This window comes from Saimiri boliviensis, chromosome 8 (genome assembly GCF_048565385.1).
Source record: "Saimiri boliviensis isolate mSaiBol1 chromosome 8, mSaiBol1.pri, whole genome shotgun sequence".
In the NCBI taxonomy this organism is placed as follows: Eukaryota; Metazoa; Chordata; class Mammalia; order Primates; family Cebidae; genus Saimiri; species Saimiri boliviensis.
In genome coordinates, this window is record NC_133456.1 from 35,520,791 (window position 1) to 35,544,016 (window position 23,226).

At 37.5% G+C, this 23,226-nt stretch overlaps 1 protein-coding gene across 3 annotated transcripts in view; it reads left to right on the forward strand.

The window, feature by feature from the left end:
- LSAMP (limbic system associated membrane protein) overlaps window positions 1-20,446 on the forward strand; it is a 631,380-nt gene extending 610,934 nt beyond the window's left edge. For 2 of the 3 annotated variants that reach the window (XM_074404330.1, XM_003935432.4), the window contains one exon: window positions 12,449-20,446. In XM_074404330.1, the coding sequence (XP_074260431.1) occupies window positions 12,449-12,546 (98 nt within the window). In that variant the 3' untranslated portion in view covers window positions 12,547-20,446. Of the gene's footprint in view, window positions 1-6,197; window positions 6,231-12,448 lie in introns of all 3 variants that reach the window. The other variant, XM_010345960.3, reaches the window with a different exon arrangement.
- The last annotated feature ends 2,780 nt before the right edge of the window (window positions 20,447-23,226 follow it).

The window sequence follows — 23,226 nt, forward strand, 5'->3', positions numbered from 1 at the left end:
TCTCCACAGTGATGCACACACCCCAAGTGCTTTCAGTTCTAAGTCAAATCTTGACTCCCAAGGGATTTCCCTCATGCACCTCCAGGATCCCCAGTAAATAGTCTTCCTTTCAGATGTGGGGGCTCACACGCTCTCTCTCCTAGTTGGTGTTTTAATATTGTCCCCTTAATAGATGTGTTGTTTTTAATGCAATGACTTTTTATTTAAGCATTTTTTTCACATTCTATTCATTATAGAATATTTGATATAAGGAGTAAGGCTTAAATATTTTCACATTTTACAAGAAATTATACCAGCATTATTTTAGTTTGTTGATTCAGCAAGGAATTAAGACACCATCTGTCTAGGGCTGCAGTATTCTGGTACGTCTACTCAGGCCCAAGTCATTATTCACTCTGACAGAATATCAAACTGAAGTCCATTTCTGGTCACAGACAATTATAAGAAGAAAGTCTTTAGCGGTATTTGAAAGTAAACTGTAGCATTCCTTGCTGGCCCAAATCTAGCTAAGGGAGGCCAACTTCCTTTCTCAAATACTGATGACATGGTAAGATCACTTAGTTTTCTCAGCCAGTTTGATGTATTCTCTTAGTCATGAGGACAATGGTCCACATATGAACCAAAAAAACAACAACAACAACAACAACAACAGCAACAAAACAGGAAGGCTGGGTGCAGTGGCTCACACCTGTAATCCCAGCACTTTGGGAAGCCAAGGCGGCCAGACCACCTGAGTTCGGAAGTTCAAGACCAGCCTGATCAACTTGGAGAAACCCCATCTCTACTAAAAATACAAAATTAGACGGGCATGGTGGCACATGCCTGTAATCCCAGCTTCTTGGGAGGCTGAGGCAGGAGAATCACTTGAACCCAGGAGGCGGAGGTTGTGGTGAACCGAGATCACTCCATTGCACTCCAGCCTGGGCAGCAAGAGCAAAACTCCTTCTGGGAAAAAAAAAAAAAAAAAAAGAAAGAAAGAAAATAGGAAGAATCTTAAGGTTGATATTCAGATCCATTTCTCTATTTTGACTCTTTTCTCACTTCACTAGACCCCGAAGGAATACTCTGATTTTCAGAGAACATTATTCTAGAAATATTAGGCATTGGGGTTTACACAACATGAATATCACACATGGGAGAAAATCAGAAGTCCTAATAATTCAAATAGGAATCACAAAGCAAATATTTTTCTATGGCAAAATAAAAAAAAAATTGCAAGTAGAAGCTGCTAATCCCTAAAGCCTCTGAGTGAAAAAATCTGTGAGAAAGAAATTAATAGCTTTCAAAGTGTGGCTTGAAAATTGAATTAATAAAAGGTACCCCTTTAAAGCCACTATAATTATAAAGGTTTTATTTTTCAAAATTTTGGCCAATAAATAAATAAATAAACAAAAGTCAGAGGCAAAACCCATAAATTTCTATGGAAGAATCTTACAAGATATTATGCCTTAGGACCTTGGCATCAGTGAGGAAATGGCAGCAGGTGTGATCCTCCTCCATTTCTTCTATTACATTTCTTAATAATTTTAACCCTGCCCCTTTCTGAAATTTCCAGGATCTGGAGGATAAAATCCCTACTGAATTTGGACCTTTTCCTGCCCCACTTCTGCAAACACACACTCAATATTATTAACTCTGGCCCAGAATTTTTTAAGTGCCATTGATTATTCCAATGTCATTTTCAAAACCTGCAGCACATCAGAGGATTGCCCTTATAGAAAGAGTTGTGTCACACACACAGAGATAATGTTTTCTTTTTCAAATGGCTGCCTCTGCTATAACATTGAGTAACAGAAATATGCCCAGCTTCTGAGACCGTGGGAAATAGAAGACATTTTAGGTTTTAAACTTGAACATTCTATAGTACACTGGCAGCTCAAACATTCTTCAGACAAAACACTTGTTTATATTGCATTAATGGTATTCTCTCTGAGGAGAGGGATTACATATGATCTTTATTTTCTTCTTTATAGTTTCATATATTTTCAAATTCTTCCACTTGAAAAATAAGACATTTGTTTTCAAGTAAATACTCTGGAATTAGAACAACTATGCAAACAGCATAAGTTCCCCAAACTCTACGTTACCTACATGTGAATGCAAATGAGAAAAAATGTCAAAAGTCAGGATTCAAAGCACTGAAAGTCAATTCTTTTCCTTAGGGATGTGTTGTGCCCTCACTTCGTGTCCCAGATAGAACTCAAAGAAAGCAAAAATGCCAAAATTTTCCATACATAAAGATATGAAAATTTCCTAAGATAATGAGGGAGTTTCCAAACTATAAATTCTAGAGTTTCCAATGAAGCATCTTTCATCTTTGCAACACTCACTTTAATTTTTTCAGGGAAGTGGATGGGAGGAAGGGGAGAGAGAGAAACAGAAAAAGAGAAAAAAAATCATGCCACTTAGAGATAAGAGTAAGAGATAATAGTAAAAGGTAAGAGGAAGAATAAATCTTCTGGGCTTTAAACAAAAAAGAAACTTGGTTTTTCATTTGTTAAAGTCTACAGTTTTATTCATCATGAAGGTATTTTAAAATGAAGCTCATCCCTCCAGAAAATGTTCTCCCTACCAGGATTTGGGAAATAATGCAAGGACCTCCTGGCCCCATGTGGTTCTTCAAATAACTGTGAATTCCCAACAATAATCTCACCTTTGGGTTCAGGCATTGTAATTTGAAAAAGAAAATAGAATCTCCCCTCTCTAGACTCTTAGCTGGGGTAATACTTGAGGTATTAATTGATTCATTGAGTCTCATTCATTTATTTATTGATGCATTCAAGTATTTGTTCAGCAAATCTACTGGATCCTTCTATGCTAGAGAAATACCAAGCTGAGGATGCAGCAGTGAACAAGGCAGACATATCGTCTATGCCAATTAAGAGAGGCTGAATCAAAGTTTTTGATGGTGAAGGGTAATGTGGCTGGATGTAATGAATCTGAAAGTCAAAAATCAAGAACAGATTATCTTAAATAAATGTCTCAAGATCCTAATATTAGATTATTTCCCCATTGCCTTCTTCTCCCACCTCATCAGGAGCTAAAATCTAAGCATATGGTGATAAAGCTCTTAGAGAAAGCCTAGAACATTATCTACACTAGAATTGCCCAATGTTGTGTTTTGCATTGCTTCAGTCGATTTAGGTTTCTCTATTATACCTTATACCTTCACTGCCATGCTTACTTGTTAAGTGTATTTGCTGAAGCAAGATTAATAAGTAGTTAGAAGTTTTCCTGAAGGGCATAAAAATCATACATTTCAGGTTATATTCGAAGCATAGTGCCCTGGAAATCTTTGCAGAAATAATCCCTGCATTATCCCTGACAATGCAGTTTGATTCACAAGATTGCATTATCACTAGAAAAGTAACAATGATTTTCAGGTGTTAAATGAAAAAAAAAAAAAAAACTGTCCATAACAAGAGAAAAGTCCATCTTGAAGAGTAATTATTTCATGCCTGGTCTTAACAGTGAAAAAAAAAAAAAAAAAAGTGTTTACTTCTTTCTCCCACTACTGCCACCTCGTGGACAAAGGTGATTCATTTGGATAGCACGTAGGAGCATGTCTTAATATTGCCACAAGATGGCAACATATGACCAAGTTTGCAAAAAGGCTCAGCATGTTCTACTCCTAATGAAGGTGATGAGCAGGAAATAGTAGTCCAAAATAATCAGTCTATTCTGTTTTCCTAAAGACAAATGGATTTCCACGTGTTAAAATCTTTAGGGCTTCACAAAGAGGTTGATTTATTACAGGCATAGGGAGGAGTACCTAAAATTTAACTAGCAACTTGTTTTGCTTTTTAAAGATATTTCAAGCAAGTGTATATTTTATATCTGAATTTTTCTGATATTAGCTTCACAGAGTTGGATATTTGGGAATTTTTATATGCTTTTTGTAATCAGCTCTCTCTAGTTGATTCATAGGGGAGCATCTGTTCCCTAAGAGACCCATTAGAACATACAACTTCTTATGCACACCTATGCCAGTGACAGGGTAATGTGGGCACATTGCTAGACTTTTCCTGATCAAAATGTGCCCTAATCAGTCCACCTTTCTATCACTTTTTTTGTGCTAAAATCTCACAGTGTTTGTTCATCACATTGCTGCAATTATATAGGTATGTAAATTATTTGGACTTGTAATCCCATGACTTACTTGTTAAGCTGTATTTTTCTCTCTCCACTAAATTGCACTAATAATCCTTTCTAGAAGGTATTTTACCAAAAAACTGACAATAACTTTAATTTATCGAGCATTTATTATATGTCTGGCACCACTATAAGTTTAGTATGTTTATTAATTGATCTAATTCACAGCACAAATTTATAAGGTGCATGTAAGTAAACTCATTTTAGAGATGAAGGAACTGACACAAAGAGAAGGTAAGAGAAAGCTTTCAGCAGAATCACAGAGCTTCCTACCTATCCCGATTTCTGAACAATTGTTTGAAATTATTCCCACGAAGACTGTGTACCAGAAACTCAGTGTTCTTTAACTGAAGATGGCCCCATTGAGGCCTCTTTGAGTAAAGAGCGTCACTCTGTGGCCTTAAGGGGTTCTTACAAATTCTCATCATTATAAGTTAAGAGGCTTGATGCAAGAAAGAAGGAAAGTTGCACTTTGCACAAAAGCCATGCTTTTCCAGCCAGTACTGAATCATTTATATGTCCCAGTGATACCTCTTGAGTCACACAGGCATTGCTTTCATAAAAGCTGCCAAAGGGGTGTCTGGGAATAATGGACTAGATTCTGTCTAGAGAACTGGAAGTCCTAAGTTTCAGTCTCAGCTTTGCCTCCCACTTTGCAAAGGACTTCTCTGGGCCTCCGTTTCCTCATGTTATCGTGAGCGCATTCTCGACACCGTCTTTCAGTATTTTTTAATGCAACATGTTGATTCCAAAGAAAATGTGTCAAAGCTGGCATTATGAAAGGAGACAAGTGGCAGTATGTTTAATACACAACTTAAAACATGAGTGGTCAGATGATGAGACAGAGAAAGTCGTCAACAGCTAGAGACCATTGTTTCACATATTAATAGAACCTGGCTTCACTTCCAGGGTGAGTGCTGGCTTCTGCTAGGAGAGGAGAATTCTTACTCCATCTTTCTGTATGAACTTGCAGCACGAATCAATTGTTAAATAGAAATAACTGCAAATGATGGGCTTCGAGGACAAAAAGACAGGTGCTGTATTCCACAGGACAGATTGCGCTCTCCTATCTGACCACCCACGAATGAGCTTCAGAGTGGTATCCTATAGAAATTTTATATATTTGCTTCTAATGACCTAAGAGCATTGTGGTTTACTTGATAAAGATACTTAAAAGAGAAACCAAATATTTAACCTACATGAGCTCTTCTGACCCTGAGACTTATTTACAAATTAAACAAATATTTATTAAATACCCACTACCTGCCAAGCTCTAATCTAAGCACTAGGGATACAGTATTTGAGAAGGAATACACTTGCTGCCCTCACAGAGCATATATTTGAATGGAGAAGACAAACTATAAACAAGCAAAAAGTACACTCATAACATGACGTCAGGTTAGAGGTAAGTGCTATTTAGATTGGTAAAGCAGGGTGAAGGAATAGAGAAAATAACAAAAGTCGCTATTTTTAACAATATGATGAGGGGAGTCCTTTTTGAGTTGGTGACATTTCAGCAGAAATCTGAATGAAGTGACTAAGCAATCAGTACAAAGATCTAGGGGAAGAAAATTACAAGCAAATGAAAAGCAAGCGTGAAGGTCTTAAGTTGGAATAGACTTGACCTGTTGCAAGAAGAGCAGGACAACCAGCTGGCTTGAGTAGAATAAACCAGGGTAAAAGGGTAGGATGAGGCTGTGGATCAGACACATCCTATTATTCCACTAAACTGCAGTCAGGAGTACCTTTACGTTCCATACTCAGAGCTCCTGAACTTGCCTACATGCATACCGTGTAGCATCAGATATTTGTAGTTGCAAATCATTTTTGCTACCTCCAACTGCACAACATTTGTTCAAACAAAACAATCTCTTTCTATTTGCCTTTCTTTCTCTCTCTACCAATATCATTTCATATTAAACTGTTCTTTCTTCCTTTTCTCTTATTCTCCTTTCAGTGGAGAGTATCAGACTACCTTTGTGTTTCTTCTTAACTGATGAAGATTTTTTATTTGTTTTTGTTTTGCTTAATGTTTCTTATTTTAGAAATTGGTACCACCGTGCACTTCAAGCAAAAAGGTATGGTTTTTATTTTTGGTTACCTTCCATATGCCAAAATTAAGATTTCACAGCAATATATTGTCTTACATAATTGAATTTCAGTGGAATGATTTGTGCTAACAATTTCCATAACACATCTGGCTCTATTTTTTTCCAAATTGTGAACTTCTCCTTTACAAAAAGTTTCTGATCCAACCATGAGCCTTACATTGCTCTTGACAGTAATTTGTTGTTAAATCCCTGGAACAGAGCAAGTTATGTTTTGCCTTACTCTCTGTTCCTACTTTCCCTTTCTTAAGTATTCATGGTTCATTCTGGCCGAGATGAAATTTTGAAAATGCTCACTGCCCAGTGACAGGGCTCTCAGAAGAGACGCAGAGTCTATTTTACATTCACTTGTTGCCTTCGTAAAACAGACCCTAAAATGCAAGTCGCTACTAATTCTGAGGTGCCCTCTTTATAAGTCCAATAAATCATAATTTCTAACAGTGTCTATCCCAGATCAAAGCCACAGAGGCACCTACGTGGCCAAACTCCACCCTCTTTACTTCCTCATGGTTACCTACTTGATTATAATTGGCTCATATGAAGGCATCTTCCTCTCTGAGTCTCAAAGTGGTGAGACAACCAAGATCACTCTGAATTGTGAAAACCTATTCTTATGGGACTTACGTACCACCAGTGATCAAGAGCCAATGAGATTATGGACACTTGGTTGCTTACTCCCAAGAAGGGGCCAGCACCATTTATGGCCAGCGTTAGCAGGTCCTCACTGGAGGCAGCAGGGAAGAGGCAGCCATGAATATATATGCCCAGGAACAAGATCATATGAGGCCTTCAAAAAGGCATAAAAGATTGTCCTTTTCAGCCCTTCTTCTCTTCCCAATGCCACGATTACCAATTATGTTTTAATTTTAAGTGGCTAGTATTATATGTGATACATTATGGCTCTGGTATGTGGATGAAGAAATAGGGCACATTTTTGTTTAATTTCAAAGACAATATAAATTGCCAGTGTCACCAGAAGTGCTACGTATTGGACTAAAATTTCAAAAATGTGTATGCCAAAACACTTGATGCTGTGTTGATGAAAAAGATGTGATGATTCTGACTTTACTGTAAGAGTATTTCAGCCTTGCCAAAATCCCACTTTATAAAGAGTAGAAAAAATGCATAAAGAGCTAAAGAAAATGTAGGACGAGCTCAGATTCGATTGAGTCTAAGACCCATTACTCAAAGAAAACATCGATATAGTAATTCCCCCTTATCCACAGGGGATATGGCCCCAGGACCCCAGTGGATGCCTGAAACTGCAGATAGTATAGAACCCTATCTATATGCACTATGTTTTTTCCTATACATACCTTTGATGAAGTTGAATTTATAAATTAGGCCCAGTAAGAGATTAACTACAATAATAATAAAACAATTCTAACAATATACTCTAATAAAAGTTATGTGAATGCTCTCTCTCTCTCTCTCTCTCTCTCTCTCTCTCTCTCTCTCTCTCTCTGAATATCTTATTGTACTGTATGTACCTCAGGTAAGTGAAACAGCAGAAAGCAAAGCCACTGGTAAGGGAGGCCTACACCATTTCCCCTCCTCTCCTTTGCTCCAGCCTAGGCTTTAACCCCCAGTTAATTCACCCAGAGGAAGCTGTACTGGCAGAAAATGGACAGCAGATGGCACCGAAGTCAACTTTATCAGGCTTCCCTTTAAACACGTCTTCCCAGGATACCAACACGCCTTAGTCAACTGGGCTAGATGGTATGGGAGGCAGATACTGAAGGGACTCTAGATTTGTGTTCTCCTTTGTTAAACAAGTGTTTTACAAATCGTTTAGAATTTTGTTCTATTTTCAGTCACTCAATCAGCCTTTAATAATTCTAAAATAATTCAAACTTACTGTTTTTTTTCGTATGGCTGAACTATGAATCGGAATAAAATTATGATTTACTTTGACTTCTTAGTGGCTGAAAGGAATATCCAAGAATCACTGAGAGCATGATTAATAGCCACTTCGAATAAATTTACTCCTAAATCCAAGAAATGGGCCCTTAGGAGGAGCAACCGAAAACTGTTGACCAGATTTGAATTACAAAGTGTATCTAAGCAAACCTCTCTCAAACAGGTGTTGAAAAATCACGTGGTCTTTTCCTTGCGATTTTACTGAAATATAAATCAATTGGCTCCAGATCCTGAATCAAATTTGTAGTCCAGAGACTTGCTAAAACATTCTTATATCCCTCAATTTCAGAATGTTTTGTCAATCTTGCCCTTAATCACAAATTCCCTTTCATTGTTATAATAAAGTGCAATCCGGCATTCACCTAGACACAGAATCTCACTTATTCCACCTTGGGGTTAGGAACCTTGACCTGTTGTGTTGACTTATGATTTGCAGTCCTGCTGCAGCTGAATTTTGCTCCTTAGAGTCAACATTAAAAGCCTAGACCCAATACACAAACCAATGCCTTCGATTCAGGTTAGTATTTCATCTCTTTCTGTAATCCAAAATTCTGCATTTGGATTAATAATAATACAATTTACTGAATGCTTACCATATACACACATAGCAGTGGATGTGCGCATATATAACACACACATAGAATGTGGTTAGATACTAAAATATGATTTTTGTCTGTTATATAAAAAAACACACAGCAAATTTTTGAATTGTTGTTCTATTTGCTCATCTATTCTTAAGGCTAATTTATGTTTGCAGACTCTTGCTTTCATTTTATCTGTCAGTATATGAAAGCACTTGCTGAGCCTGGCCATCTGGTGTGGGAAATAAGATTTATCATTTGCATTTCCACAAATAAGCAGAAATTTCATAACTCTGAAGTAAAACATAATTAATGATTTTGCTGATTATTCTTCCCTGAAATAGCCACTAACTGAAGTAGTCTCCTATGCAGTCACATATATCTATAATTGCATACACACTTGTGATGATTTCCCAACTATCACCCATTTACCCTTGTATATTTAAGCCTATTATTTACTCGCAAAACCAATTATGAAAAGTGTAACTCATATAAGTACACTAAATAGCTATAAGAGAGCACTTAATAATTGATAGAGATGAAGATATCTTTAACTGATGCACAAAATACATTTCAAATATATTTATACAGCTCTTAATGACTGGGATACATTCTGAGAAATGCATTATGATATGACTTCATTCTTGTGAACATCACAAAATATACTTACACAAACCTTGATGGTATAGCTTACTACACACCTAGTGTATATGGTATAGCCTATTCCTAGGCTGAAAACCCATAAGCATGTGACTATACAGAATATTATGGGCAGTGGTAAGTATTTGTGTATATAAGCATATCTAGACATAGCAAAGGTACAGTAAAAATGCAGTGCTATAACTTTATAGGACCATGTTTGTATACATGGTTCATCTTTCAAATGTCATGTAGCATATGACTGTATATGATATTGTGAAGGATAATATTAAAGATTATTAACATAGTTATACTAAGATTCCCCATTATAACATAGAATAGCATGTGACAATAATAGTTAATTCTGAATTATGTGTAAAAGACCAATAATATGTGTATATATCATACATGTACATATGAGTAAGTGTATAACATATATACTTATCTTTGTATGTATGCGTATGTATACGTGTATTATCAAGAATGTTATATGTGAATATGTTTATCTAGGTTCATATATTCTGTAATATATTTTTCAATAATAGAATTTTGACTTTCTTGAATACTTACCACTGTCAAATAAAATGCTAAGACTAGTCTTAACCTTCCCAAGGTATCACTCAGCTCCAAGATGTATGCAAGATAATCTAGTCTATCCTTGCACTAAAAATGAGATTAAGGAAATCAGTAGAATTGGACTCTAGCTGAAAACCTTTTGTTTTACACTATCCCTGGTGCAGACAAATATTTTTTGCCTAACCCTCTAAGGCTTTAATTTTTGAGTAGTTTTTCTCTGTTTTGAAAACCTCATCAATACACAAATACAACCAAATATGCCAAGGAGCTCTTGCCATCTAGTGTACATAGAAAGATTATAAAGTTAGGAAAATAACATTCCTACCAGCCCAGAAGCACTGGGAGAAGTTTCCACTAAGAGATCTTGAAGGTCCCAACAGTCCAGAAAGGTTGGGAGTAGGAGACATGGAAGTGGATTAGGAGAGGCCTTGAGCTGACCTCAGACACTTGAATTTAAGCGCCTGGTCAGCAATTACTAAATGGGTGCTTTCATACAAGATACAGAATCTCACTGAACCTTAATTTCTCATGCAATGCATGAACCTGAAGGTAGCTAATATGTCTTCTGTTAATATGATCCTATCACAATTCAGAAAATTAGATAATTAATTCATTGAACCTTTATTCTGTGTTTCTATATATTTACACAACACAGCTCATTTTACACTGTAACTATGCTGATCGAAGTTTGTATATGTTCATATTTTTATATTAGGTGAATGTTTTTAATTTTTTCAAGAAGGTATTCTAGCCAAAACTCTCCTATCAAAAATCTTTTTTGCAATGATAACTGTTGTCTCCCTGTTTTTGTTTGTACTGGCCATTTTAATCAAACCCAAGTTTAATTTACTGACCCAAGTTTAATATACTGAATGTTGACAGGAGACTTACAGGCACCCGTTTTCTGTGTAGTAGTGACAGGCAAAGACTCTAGAGCCAGATGTCGCCTGGGTAAAAACCCAGCTCCTCTGCTTACAAGTTGTGTAAGTTTGCACAGTGCATCCAACCCCCTGTGCCTCGATCAGTTCACTGTAAAACAGGTTTCATCATGCTATCTACCTCCTCGCATAGTTGTGTGCTATATTTATAAGGAAGTTATGACAAAATTGTGTAGTAAGTGCTGTATAATTGTTTGTGGTTTTGTTTTATTGTTGTTGTTGCTTTTATTATTTACATAAAGCGTAGATTAGGAGATCACAGAATTTGGCATTTTTTCCTGTTATCCTATCTCCAATTGGGTATGTTTGTAAACAGCTTTGGAAAAATTCATATACCAGTGGATGCTTCCATTATACCTGCAAACCATCACAGTTTTACACACACACACACATAATCGGGCTGTATATCCACCCTCAAAATTTTAAAGTGACTGACAACTACAGTCACACCAGTTTCTCTTTTGAACATCACTGTTTAACTATGTAGTCTTAAATCCAAAAGTCCCTGTAGTGAAAAATACTATTTTTTCACTTTAATGGACTATGAGCAGAACTATACAAAAGGAGAAAATGGAACAAGCAAAGCACAGGTGATCAGCTTTTCTAACAGACCTATGATTCCCTCCTCTGTAATCCTCTTTCTGTGAACACACAAGCCCTTCTCCAGGGCCTTTCTATCCATCCCATTTTCCCTCTCACACCCATACCCACCTCTCCCAAATTGTGTCCACATTGGGAAAGCTAAGGTGGCAGCAGGAAACACGGAGTGCCATCCCAGGTTAATCTGGGTGACTTCAAATCTCAGTTCTGTTCATAGTCTGGACCTGCCTCTGAACCTCTCTAGGTGTGTCTGTTTATTTTTGTTGTTATCGTCCTTGTTTTTGTTTTTTATTTTTAAAGTGACAAATGAAGAGTTTGGAGGAGTTGATCCTCTGCTGTCTCTGAAGATTTTAAGATGTATTGACTTATTTTCTCCCTTGCTAAGGTACCATCTAGCCATAAACGTTACTTTAAAACAGTTCTGCTCCCCATTAGCAAATAAGCAATTACTGCCTCTTGCTGGGGACAGAAGGAGTCCTAATGGTTCCATGCTTTATTGGTGGAAATGCTGTGATGAATTGGCCAGAAGACCCCTGTCTGGCTGCTGAAGGACGCTCAACAGTGCTTGGAACCTTAATGAATGCTGGCACCAGAGGACTACTTAGGGCAGGGCCAACGGGAGGAGGCTGGGTAAACAGGAGCCTCCTGCACCATCAGACACGTTGCTGATAGCCAGTTTAAGGACTTATCTGGCAAGAGCATTTTGTATTTAGAAGTGTTTCAACCAACGATACCCCTTAGGATACTTGTGGCCCAGGGAGGAGAAGGATTTAGAAAGGTTTTGAGCCTTTCCTGGGCTGCACGTAAGTGCACTAACTTTGAGACGCTGGTATCCACCCGTGTCTTACCTCTGATACCATCAGCAGTCAGCTGTAACATAGAGTGGGCTCATGTAACTCATTCTCTTTTCTCTCTCTCCTCTTTTGCTCTGCAGGACCTGGGTCGGTGAGAGGAATAAATGGATCCATCAGTCTGGCCGTACCACTGTGGCTGCTGGCAGCATCTCTGCTCTGCCTTCTCAGCAAATGTTAATAGAATAAAAAATTTAAAAATAATTTAAAAAACACACAAAAATGCGTCACACAGAATACAGAGAGAGAGAGAAAAAGAGAGAGAGAGAGATGGGGGGAGACCGTTTATTTCACAACTTTGTGTGTTTATACATGAAGGGGGAAATAAGAAAAAGAAGAAGAAAATACAACATTTAAAACAATTTTGCAGTCCATCATTAAAAATTTAAGTTTCATTCAGGATGGAGAAGTTTCTACCAGGATGTGTTTATATCTACTAAGCAAATGTGTGCTGTGTAAAGACAACGTCATATTAAAGACATCCGGATGCTGTAAAAATAAGACAAGAACCAGATGGATATTAAGCCCCCAACACACACTTTATCCTTCCTTCCTTCATCCTTTTTCATCTGTGGGGAAAAAAATAAGGTCTTGCCTTTGGTGTTTATATTTCCATAACCTTTTAATTCTGTTTTTCATTTGAGCTGACTTGTAGCCACTTCAGACTATCAATGGAATCTTATGTTGAGCCTTTCTCTGGCTTTCCTTCCTCTACTATCTCTCCAACTTTAGACATCATCCCCTCTCCCTCCAGTGTGTGCTCTCTCCTCCACACCCATCCCAGATATCCCCTTTTTACCCACCTTTCCTCCTCCACCTCTCCTCACCCTCACCCCCTCCCCAGAGCACTAGTCATGCCGCAAATGCTAGGAAGTGCCATTTTAATTTTCTCCACTGTGCGCGTGTGCTCAAGTCTTTCGCTCTCACGTGGGTGTACATGTGTGTGAGCGTGTGTGTGTCTCTCTCTAAAGCATGCCAAGGGAATGGTCCATGTGTACATAGACTCACTGTGCTGTAGATACTGTCCTGCATTGTAATTGTGAGATGCGGCTGCAACAAATTGCTGGGGGAGATGGTGGGGAAGGAGGCAAGAAGCAGAGTCTTCCCCCCATCCATGGCTGTCACATGGCATCAGTGTGTATTCAAACCAAGCTGTGCCCCTTCCAAGGGCAGGACCCCATGTTCCTCCTAGTCCCATCATCAGAACCGAGTGGGGAGTCACTCAGAATATCACTGTAAATGAAAGTGCCTACTATCGATGGGGTAAGCAAAGTATAAGGAACTATGACATGAACGTGGTGAACTAGGAGAGAAAATTTCAGATTTTACTCTCATTTCATGAGTCTGAGGGATTCATATATTTCCTGGCTTTTAACAGGGTGGGCCCTGCTCTGCTGCAAAAATGAGCAGCATGTGTTGAGTAAATCCCCAGAAACAGGAAGGTCTCCAAGTGTCAACTCCCAGTAAAAGAATGATGAACCACTTGGAGATCCTAAGATTAAACCTCCTCCCTAATCTTCAAATAACACTGCATTTGTCCCATGAATTCCCCTGAGCAGAGATTGTTTTCTATTTCAGATAAAATACAGTAAAAGTGAGCAAGGCAGAAAAAGTCAACAGATGCCCAGGCTCCTACCATATTCTGGAGATACTATCAGAGCTCTAATACAGAGCATTGGCCATAATGAAAAGCAGTTCACTCCTTGTGCTCCTCTGCAGCTGTTTTTCCCAGTGTTCTAGGTTAATATTTTATTTGGTTGCCCACATAATCCCCGTTCTATTTCACTGACAGTGTTTGCAGCACCACTCCTCATGGTAGTCCACTGTCATCCTATGCCAGGCTGCTAAGAATTGCATTATATTCACCTTCCCTGCTCTATTTAAATTTACATCTATAAGAGCCACCTTGACATTAACACTGAAATGTGATCTAGGTCCTTAACCAAAATTGCTGGGCAACTTATAATAAATATAGACAGAAATTTTATGAGTGCCACCACAAAGCTTGGTGTTACCACATCACAAGGATTTCTTAGGAAATGTCTTGCAGAGAAAGCTGGCTCTCTGCATGTAGATATTTTTGTTAGAAAACCAACCATTGCTCTCACTTACACAATAGGAGGCATTGAAAGTGGTTCAGTTCATGAAAGGACAGAGGATTATTTAGAGATTATATTTGAATGTAATCTTGCAGAGCCAAATATGGTACGTCATTAAGTTGGAACCTTGTAAATACCTGTTACACTATATAAAATGAGAAACTTTGGAACTGGAATAAAAGGAAGGAAGGAAGGAAGGAAGGAAGGAAGGAAGAAAGGAAGTAAGGAAAGAAGGAAGGAAGGAAAGAAGGGAGGGAGAGGAGGGAGGGAAGGAGAAAGATCTGAGTAGCATTGTTAATTTCTTCTAAGGGATTACATTGTTTGTTTTAGAAGCTTATCACAGCCTTCTTTCATGATTTTGCAGTTTAGACTTGAAACAGAAGGAAAAATGCAGCTTGGGGATGGTTAAGAGTGTTTATAGCAGATTCTGACATTGGGGAGAAAACAAATTCTTGTCCAAGAAGGTAGCTAGTAAAATATAGGGAAGGTGAGCCATATTTCTATGCAGCTTCAATTTATTGACAATCAGGGATTTTTCTTAACAGTTTGGTCTTCTTAGTTCAAGAATAAAAGGTTATCATGTTTAATAATAAGCATTCCCCATAAATTGAAGAGGCAGTCACACACTAAGTGTGTGACTTTAGAAAAGTACACGCTAATTTAAAGATATACAGGAAGAGAAAAGTAGAAGGAGTTACATTGGATGTTGTTAAAAGTTGGATGTTAGTATTAGTTTCAGGAACAGATCCTCATGGCATGTCACAGGCTTTGATTATATACCTGGCTTTCTTGTTGTCTCCAGTTTATCATAAGGACAAAGTCTTGGTTTAATGGGAGGAACTTCTCCATTGAAATAAATGTCTTTGCCATGTCAGCACTATTTGTTCCCTCGGTTTTAATATAATTGACCATATATTAAACATAATTAAACATATATTTAAATGTGGTGTTTGCCTATATCTCTAGCAGGATCTGGGAATTTTAAAAATGTGCTTCTGGCTCCTGTTTCAGAGAAAACATTGGCCCCAGAAATCTCATAGGATAGAAAATGTTCTCTAAGCAGTGTGAACAATGAAGGAATGTAGTTAAGAGAAAGTTAGAGCCAGAGGACTGACACCAAGAATTCATTGAGTTTCAACATAAGACTTCTTGGCATTTAGTTAATCATATTGGACTAAATTCCTTTAAGAATCTTGTCCCTTGGTAATCAAAGCTTGAAACCCTGCACTGAGAAACACCAACTGGTTGGAAATAATATACTGAGGGGGTGAAATGCATCAATTAACCTGAGTGGCTAATATATTTAATATCCTTTGTAGACAAAATAAATCTCCACCATTCATAAAACAAAATCTTTAGACCTAACTTTAACAAAAATAGAAATGACCTGACCCAAGGCGCTTCCTGAAGAATGAGAGCTATCCAGGGTTTTAGAACTGCAGAATTGAAATTACGCTCTGTGCAACTGTTGAGCAAAAGGTTTTGCCTTACTGGAGAAAAAGTCTTCTTATTTTGAGACATAAAATCCCCCTGTCCTAAAAGAACTAAAGCTTATAGAAAAGCAGATGTGTTTTCTGTCAGGAACGACTGCCCCATTGACCTTTGCCTTCTCTTCCAAGTCAGACAGACTTTTCGCTTGCCATGGGCATTTTTTTTTTTTTTTTTTTTTTTACTACACAGTCAGACAACCGGGGCTATTCATAGAGACCTTGTAAAAGTACTCGTGATTTTCACGTTCTTGGAGGACCGAAACAAAAATCTGTTTCTCCTCCAAAAATGGACTTACCTCCTTTGCACATAAAAGCTAAACTCCTCAGCATGAAATTGTTTGAGTTATTACTTTACCAAGTCGTGAGCTTCCTGCATCCTCCAGAGTCTCAGATTCCATCCCTGAGTTGGTTGTGGTTTCACTGTTCTATTGGCTAGTCTCCCTGGATTTTTCATTTTGTTCTTTGCAGGGCTTGAATTATTTGTGGTAAACAATAATATATATGTGTGTGTATTTTTGTTTTATCTTATCTTTATAGATGCTATATTTACAATAATGTATGTATTATAAGACAAATTAAGAACAATGTTTTGAACTTAAAAGGAAGAAAAGTACTGAATTTGGTTGTTTAGAAAAAAGATCTATGCTCATATAGAAAAACATAGAGCCCCAATTTTTCCATTTTCTAATTATTTACTTTAAAGAAATTTGCTTATAGACCACATTTAATGGAATTAACCATGTCCCCATTTTTCTTTACATCCTCCTAAACCTTGAGCCTGCATTTAGTCTTGGTTACCAATAACTATCATTTTTTAAGAGAAATGTTAAGTACAATGCTGTATCTGACCTGCATGAACTATTAATATTTTTAAGACAAATGTGAAACATACCACAAAAATGGTGAGATAAGACCCTGATTTAAGAAACAAAAATACAGTTTAGAAATCCTCCTTCTCGCTTAAATGTTTAGAATATTTCTTCTCCAAAGACTGCATTTGCCTCAGTGATGTAAATTTTCCATCATGGTTGGCATAATATCTGTAAACATCTCACTAAATGCAAAATGGAGTTTACATTTATGTGCATACTAGCAGAAAAGAAGTAAACTATTCTCATTTGCATGTATCTATGCTGTTCAAATGTCGCCAACCGAAATTTAGTAAAGAATTTGTTTTCACCCAGCAATGTACATCACTTTTCTCTTGGCAAGGAAGCCGCTGTTAACGTTGGGTTTAGGTTTCACATTTACACCAGTGAAAATGTTTATGAATATTATGGAAAACTTATTTTAAAACCTTGATTTCTTTTCAGCACATTTACATACTGCGTGCTGATTAATAAATTAGGCACCAATCATGTGTAAATCAATGTAAATCACTAGTTTATGTACATAATATCAACTATGTAAACTTCATTTTTCATGCAGTGCGCCCAACTACTGCTAAACCTATGATTCTTAAAGAAAAAAAAATCAAATAAAAATAAATAAAAACCAAAACATTGCACAGTTGAGAATGGGAAGAATTATGACTAAAGCTGCAAATAGGAGGTTGGCTCAGCCAAAGGAAGCAGACCCACATGAACAGTTAAAGGTTTATATTCTGCTGAAGTCACCTCTCTGGTCTTTCAGGATCTAAGTGGAGATTGTCCTAACTATTGCTGTTGTTGCTTCACCTGACCCCAAAGCAAAGGAAGTAAAAGGAAAGAGAGAGGGAAGGGTTTTCGGGGCTATGTGTCTGCTGTATCCACTCCAAGGTACCTTCTTGTTCCTTCTTTCTCACCATCTAAGATGTCTTATTTAAATAGCTTCCAAGGAAGTGACCTAAACCTTGATGAGCAAAATATTACTCAGTTTTGATTTTTTATTCAACAAAAGCAGTGAGAAAGCGTCTTTGTCATCTAGAGTCTAAGAAATTGTGAAATATAAAAAGTGTTATATCCTTGAGAAATATCTTGCTGAGTCACTCTAGGAAATAACTACCTTTACTTTATCTGGTAGCCTAATGTTTCCACACAGTTATCCTGAATATTGCAAGTGAGGGACTGAATCATTTTAATTGGGAGTTATCTCTCTCAGGCATGTTCTCTTGGAGTCTTTTTGAAGTGCCTGACGTGTAACAGAATGACATATGCAATATGAACAACTGGTACATTTAAAAAAATCATCAAGGAGATGATTTCAGGAAACAAACTTTCTCCAAAGACTCATACAAATTTTAGGTCAAATTAACTTCAGACTTTAAATGCACTAATGTACCTAAGAGAATAAACAGAAAAAGAAATAAAACAGAGAAGAAGGAGTTTCAAGGGCTCATGTGTCTGCACAACAGACTCCCAACTGTCTTCTTGGCATTGTTTCCTCATCATCTAAGATAAATGACAACTTTAAAGTGAGGTAGAAGGTGGATCGAATTGGGATTCAGGAGAATTGGGTTCCAACCCCAAGTTTGGCCACAAATAGAGCTGTGAGATGTTGGCAAGCCATTTTACCTTCCTGAGTCTTGGTTTTCTCATCCTGAAAGTGAAGGATTCAGGTGGCATCTCTAAAATCTCTTTCAACTCTAACCTTTTTTCTGAATAAGAATTTAATATTCACTTAGTGCTGTGCTCAGCACTGGTTTGTAAACAGCAGCTGTTTGTTATCTCTAGTTTGGTCTCTGTATTCTCAACACTTGTTAGAATTATCATTCTACCATTGTCATTTCTAAAGCCAAAACTGCTAGAATACAGGGACTCTGGACTGGGTCTGCAAATCTCTTCTGATCAAAATGTTTTATCAGTGTAGAGAAGGGACATATTCAGATTATACTAAGGACATTGACATAGCTGGGTTTGTTTCCTTGTTTATAATATTACAGAACCAAAATGTAGAACTATATTCTAATAACCTTTCATAGGAAGGAAAATAGCCAGACTGGGTATTATGCATGTAACAAATGAGGACGTTGTGTATAAGAAAGGAAACACTAGTTTTCTCTCATCCTGGGCCAAGTACCTCGTTACAGTAAATGTGTGTCCTTGGAAACTCTTTGCTTGTGCTGATGGCGGTAAGCATGTGTTCCTAGGCAGGTTCAAAGGCCAATCTGTGAGAAAGGGGCAAGACAATACATTTTGTTTTGGAAGGAATTTATCATGGGATAAGTTTCCCAAAGCCTGAATTATAGGCTATGAAATAAAGCAAATAAATGGAGAGAAAACAAGTATCGTTTTCAAAAAGTACAAGACAATTCTATTTTAAAAAGACAAGCTGAAAATAAAACAAAAATAAACACAATTTAGGAGATTACAGAGTTAAAGACAGTATGCGTTGTTGTGAAAGCCAACATCATATGTGAAAGTTAGGTTCTCTGAGAAGAGGGTGAGCAGAAAAGATGATTTCTCGAGCAATTAATAAGGAATTATTTGCTTGTGCCATGTTCTAGATGCATTGAGCACAGACCCTCTTGTCCCAAGCTGTCCTCAAGGCTCAGGTTAGCATCTGTCCAAATTATCCTTTGACTTTATTGCCTGAAAGAACAGAAGGCATTGGAGTCTCCAGACATGGAAGAGTAGGGTCCAGTCGTAACCCTCCAGCAAGCATATCACTTTGTGTAGGTAAGGATATATGACATGCTTAGAGTACCTATGAAGCTCTCTCTAAGTGGGAGAATGGCCTGTCCATGGGACAACTCCCCATTTTCATGGTTATTTCATAGGTAACTCTTTTTGGGCAGTGCTCCTGGATCTCCTTCTACAGCCATGTTCTTCTCTGCACAAGCCCTCCCTATATAAAGCCAGGCACAGTACAAATCTGCTTCTTGCAAGTGAAGAAAACCCATGGAAGTCCTAGCTTCATGGCACGCTGCAGCAAGCCCGAGCTACCAGGAGCCTCTTTTGAACCCACTTCCATAAGTCTTTGCTCTTCACCAGAGAATGGAAATTGTTCATCCTGGTGAACTGTGGCCAAGTTCTGCTCCCTAAATATTTACTTGGAGCGGGAAGGTTTAAGGGAAGAAATTCTGGGGGAGAGAAGCAAAGGAGAACAACGTTCAACTTCATCTCCCAAAGCTTCACCCCTTCCTTATCACTGCTCTACTGAAGGGTGTATAAATCCTGCTCTTGGTTAGAATTCTCCTTATTAACAGTGTTATATACATATAAATATATATATATATAAATATATTCCTTTTTTTTCAGCCCTGTAGACATGAACTGATCTTCCTTTGAAGATACAAACACATGGCCATTTTTTGTTTGGGTTTTTTGTTGTTCAAGGTTTTTATTTTTGTTTATTGGGTGGATTTTTTTCCCTGGGTACTAGCTATGTGAAGGAAATAAAAAGCGCAGTGTGTGTAAAAAAAAAAATAAAATTAAAAAAAGCTTTTTTTCTTTTCTTTTTAAATGTATTTAAATTCCGTTTCTCTCTTCTGTTACTTTACACGTATGAATGCTCTGCTCTTCTGTGATCTTAAAACAAAATGAAATAAACGTGAAAAGGAGATGTGTCTTCATTGACCTGAGTCAGTGATCTTGTGGTTGACTGCACTGCTTCTTGGAGGTTTTCCTGAATGAGATAGAAAATGGAGCCAATAATAATGAATATCATGTAAGGGAAGGGCAGAAAAAATATTGGAGAATCACTTGAAGCCGTTCTAACAATGCTGCTTCTGTCACAGAAAGGAATGTGGTATTTAGGATAATTTTCTTCACTTAAGCAAAGAGATTCTGTGAACATGTTTTTTTTGTTTTTTGGGTTTTTTTCTCCCTGAAGGGACCAAAAGAAATAAGTATAAATTATCACTGAAATGCTCTAAGTAAAGCATTTAGATATTTATGATTGTTAGACTTGAGTGCAACCTTGGGTTATGATACCAAAAACATTAGAAAATATACCCTTTATTTGAAGTCTCCATAGTAGTGGTTATCTTTAAGGGTTAGTTTTAATGAGATGCTACCTCATAGCAGTAGAAGGAACTCAGGTAACTTCTACAGCCTCCTATTATTTCTACTTACAAAAATGCAGTTTGTTTTCTATTACTGCTGAGAGCTATTATCTTCATGAAATGTTTCCAGAATCTCTATAGAACTCCTATTGCATTACACAGGGCACACAGAAAGAAAATAAGAAATAAGCAATCTATAGTCCAAAGAGGTGAGGTTGGCTAATCACACAGCTGAAGTAACTGAAGTTCTACTCTTAGGAGTCAAATTGGCTTTGAAACACTTCCATGAGAATTAATCCCAAGTTGGGGTGGCTAGGGGATGGAATGGGGAAATGAGCACTCATGATCATCTTCAACAATGGGAAAAGGATGTCAAACAGAACCAAAATTCCTGGAATTCTCTGGCTCAAAGAAACAGATTAAGGACCCAGTCTCTTCACATTTTGAATTTTATATATATATAAAAAAAAAAACTCTGAAAATGCTCTTTTGCAATGAAGAGCAAACTCAAGGTTAAAGACACAGGTCAAGAGCAAACTCTTTTTCAATATCAAGGTTAAAGGTCAAGAGCAAACTCTTTTTCAAACTCATGGTTAAAGACACAGTCCTCAAATAAGACTCTTCTCACTGCAAACACCAGCTGCAGGGTTGGGATTCTCAAACCACTCGATCAGCTGACTACAAATCCAGGGTTCTGACTACCCTTTAGGTTCAATAATTTTCTAGAATGACTCACAGAACTCAGAGAATTTTACTTAGGATTTCAATCTCACTATAGCAAAGAATACAAATGAGAACCAGTCAAAGGGAAAGACACATAGGGTAAGGTCTGACAGCGTCTCCTACAAGTATGAAGGAGTTTCCATTGTCCTCTTCCCGTGGACTGAAGAAATACTAACTTTCTAGCACATTGATAGGTGACAACAAACAGAGTATCAACAACCGAGCATCTAGGTTTTTTGTTTTTGTTTCTGGATTTCATTACCTAGGCATGATTGATTGAATGTCCAAGCCCCCATCCCCTGCTCAGAGGTCAGGCTGGTATCATGTGATTCAATGCCCCAATACTGAATTACATGGGTAGTCTTTCTAATATGTGTAGCTCCCGTCCTAAGTCATCTAGTTAGTATAAACTATCTAGAGCTCCACCCTGAGTCATCTTATTAGTATACACTATTAGGTGTGGTCCAAGGGGTTCAACATAAATAACAGCAGCAGCAGCAACAACAACAACAACAACAACAACAACAACAAGAACTTTTACTTGGAAAATCCCAAGGAATTAGAGCTTATCTCCCAAGACCTGGGGACGAAAGCCAGTCAGTCTTTATTATATACTTTATATTACCAATCTTACAAAAAAATTAGTTGGTGTCTCTAAGTTTTTGACGAGCCTGAGATTTTATTTCTCTTAAGCCACAGATGCTTCGGGGTTGCAAAAGTCAATACCACCTGGAGACTTTACCATCTTTAGTGCCTCAGAAGAAATTACTTCTACTGTACTTCCATTTTATACTCCCTTTACATCCATCTATTTTAAAGTATGCCTAAAACAGCATGTGAGAGCTCAAACAAAAGTGAGTCTGTGATTCTGAAGAAAAGGATCTTGCAAATATTTGTCAATATAGCATTAAGTTGTATTCAATTCAACCAACTACACTAACCACTACACCTGAAATTCTTTTCTATCATCAATTGCTGTAACCTCCTCGCATAGCTGTAGAAGATACCTGAATCCAAATCTATGAAACAAAAAATGTATCTCTCCCTCACCTGCTAAAAAGAAAATTGTTACACAAACATGGAAAACATGGTTGCCTATAAGCCCCAAACTGAAGTCTTACTGGTTGTTGGTATGAAGAGGAAATGGATTTCTCTCCACTTTCCTTTTTAAATTATTCTCTGCTATTTCCTAAACAGGCTGCTGGCCAATTGGGATATACTTTTATCAGTCAAAGCTATGTCCTGGTCAATGGATTTCAAACCATTGAGGATCTATGGTGAGCCCTAGGGACTGTGTCTGAGAATATGCATTGAGGACATCTTCTAACTTACCTTTTACAAACCCAACCACTTTCAGGTGCTACTGAGAATGTAAGGTGCTGCTGATTTGCCAAGTGCTTTTAAAACAAGAAATTAGTTTTTATTCTATAAGGCAGTATATTAGGGTTCTCTAGAGGGACAGAACTAATGGAATAGACATATGTATATAAAGGGAAGTTCATTATTAACTCACACAGTCACAAGGTCCCACAATAGGCCATCTGCAGGCTGAAGAGCCAGAAGAGCCAGTTTAAGCTCCAAAACTGAAGAACTTGGGAGTCTGATGTTTGAGGTCAGGAAGCATG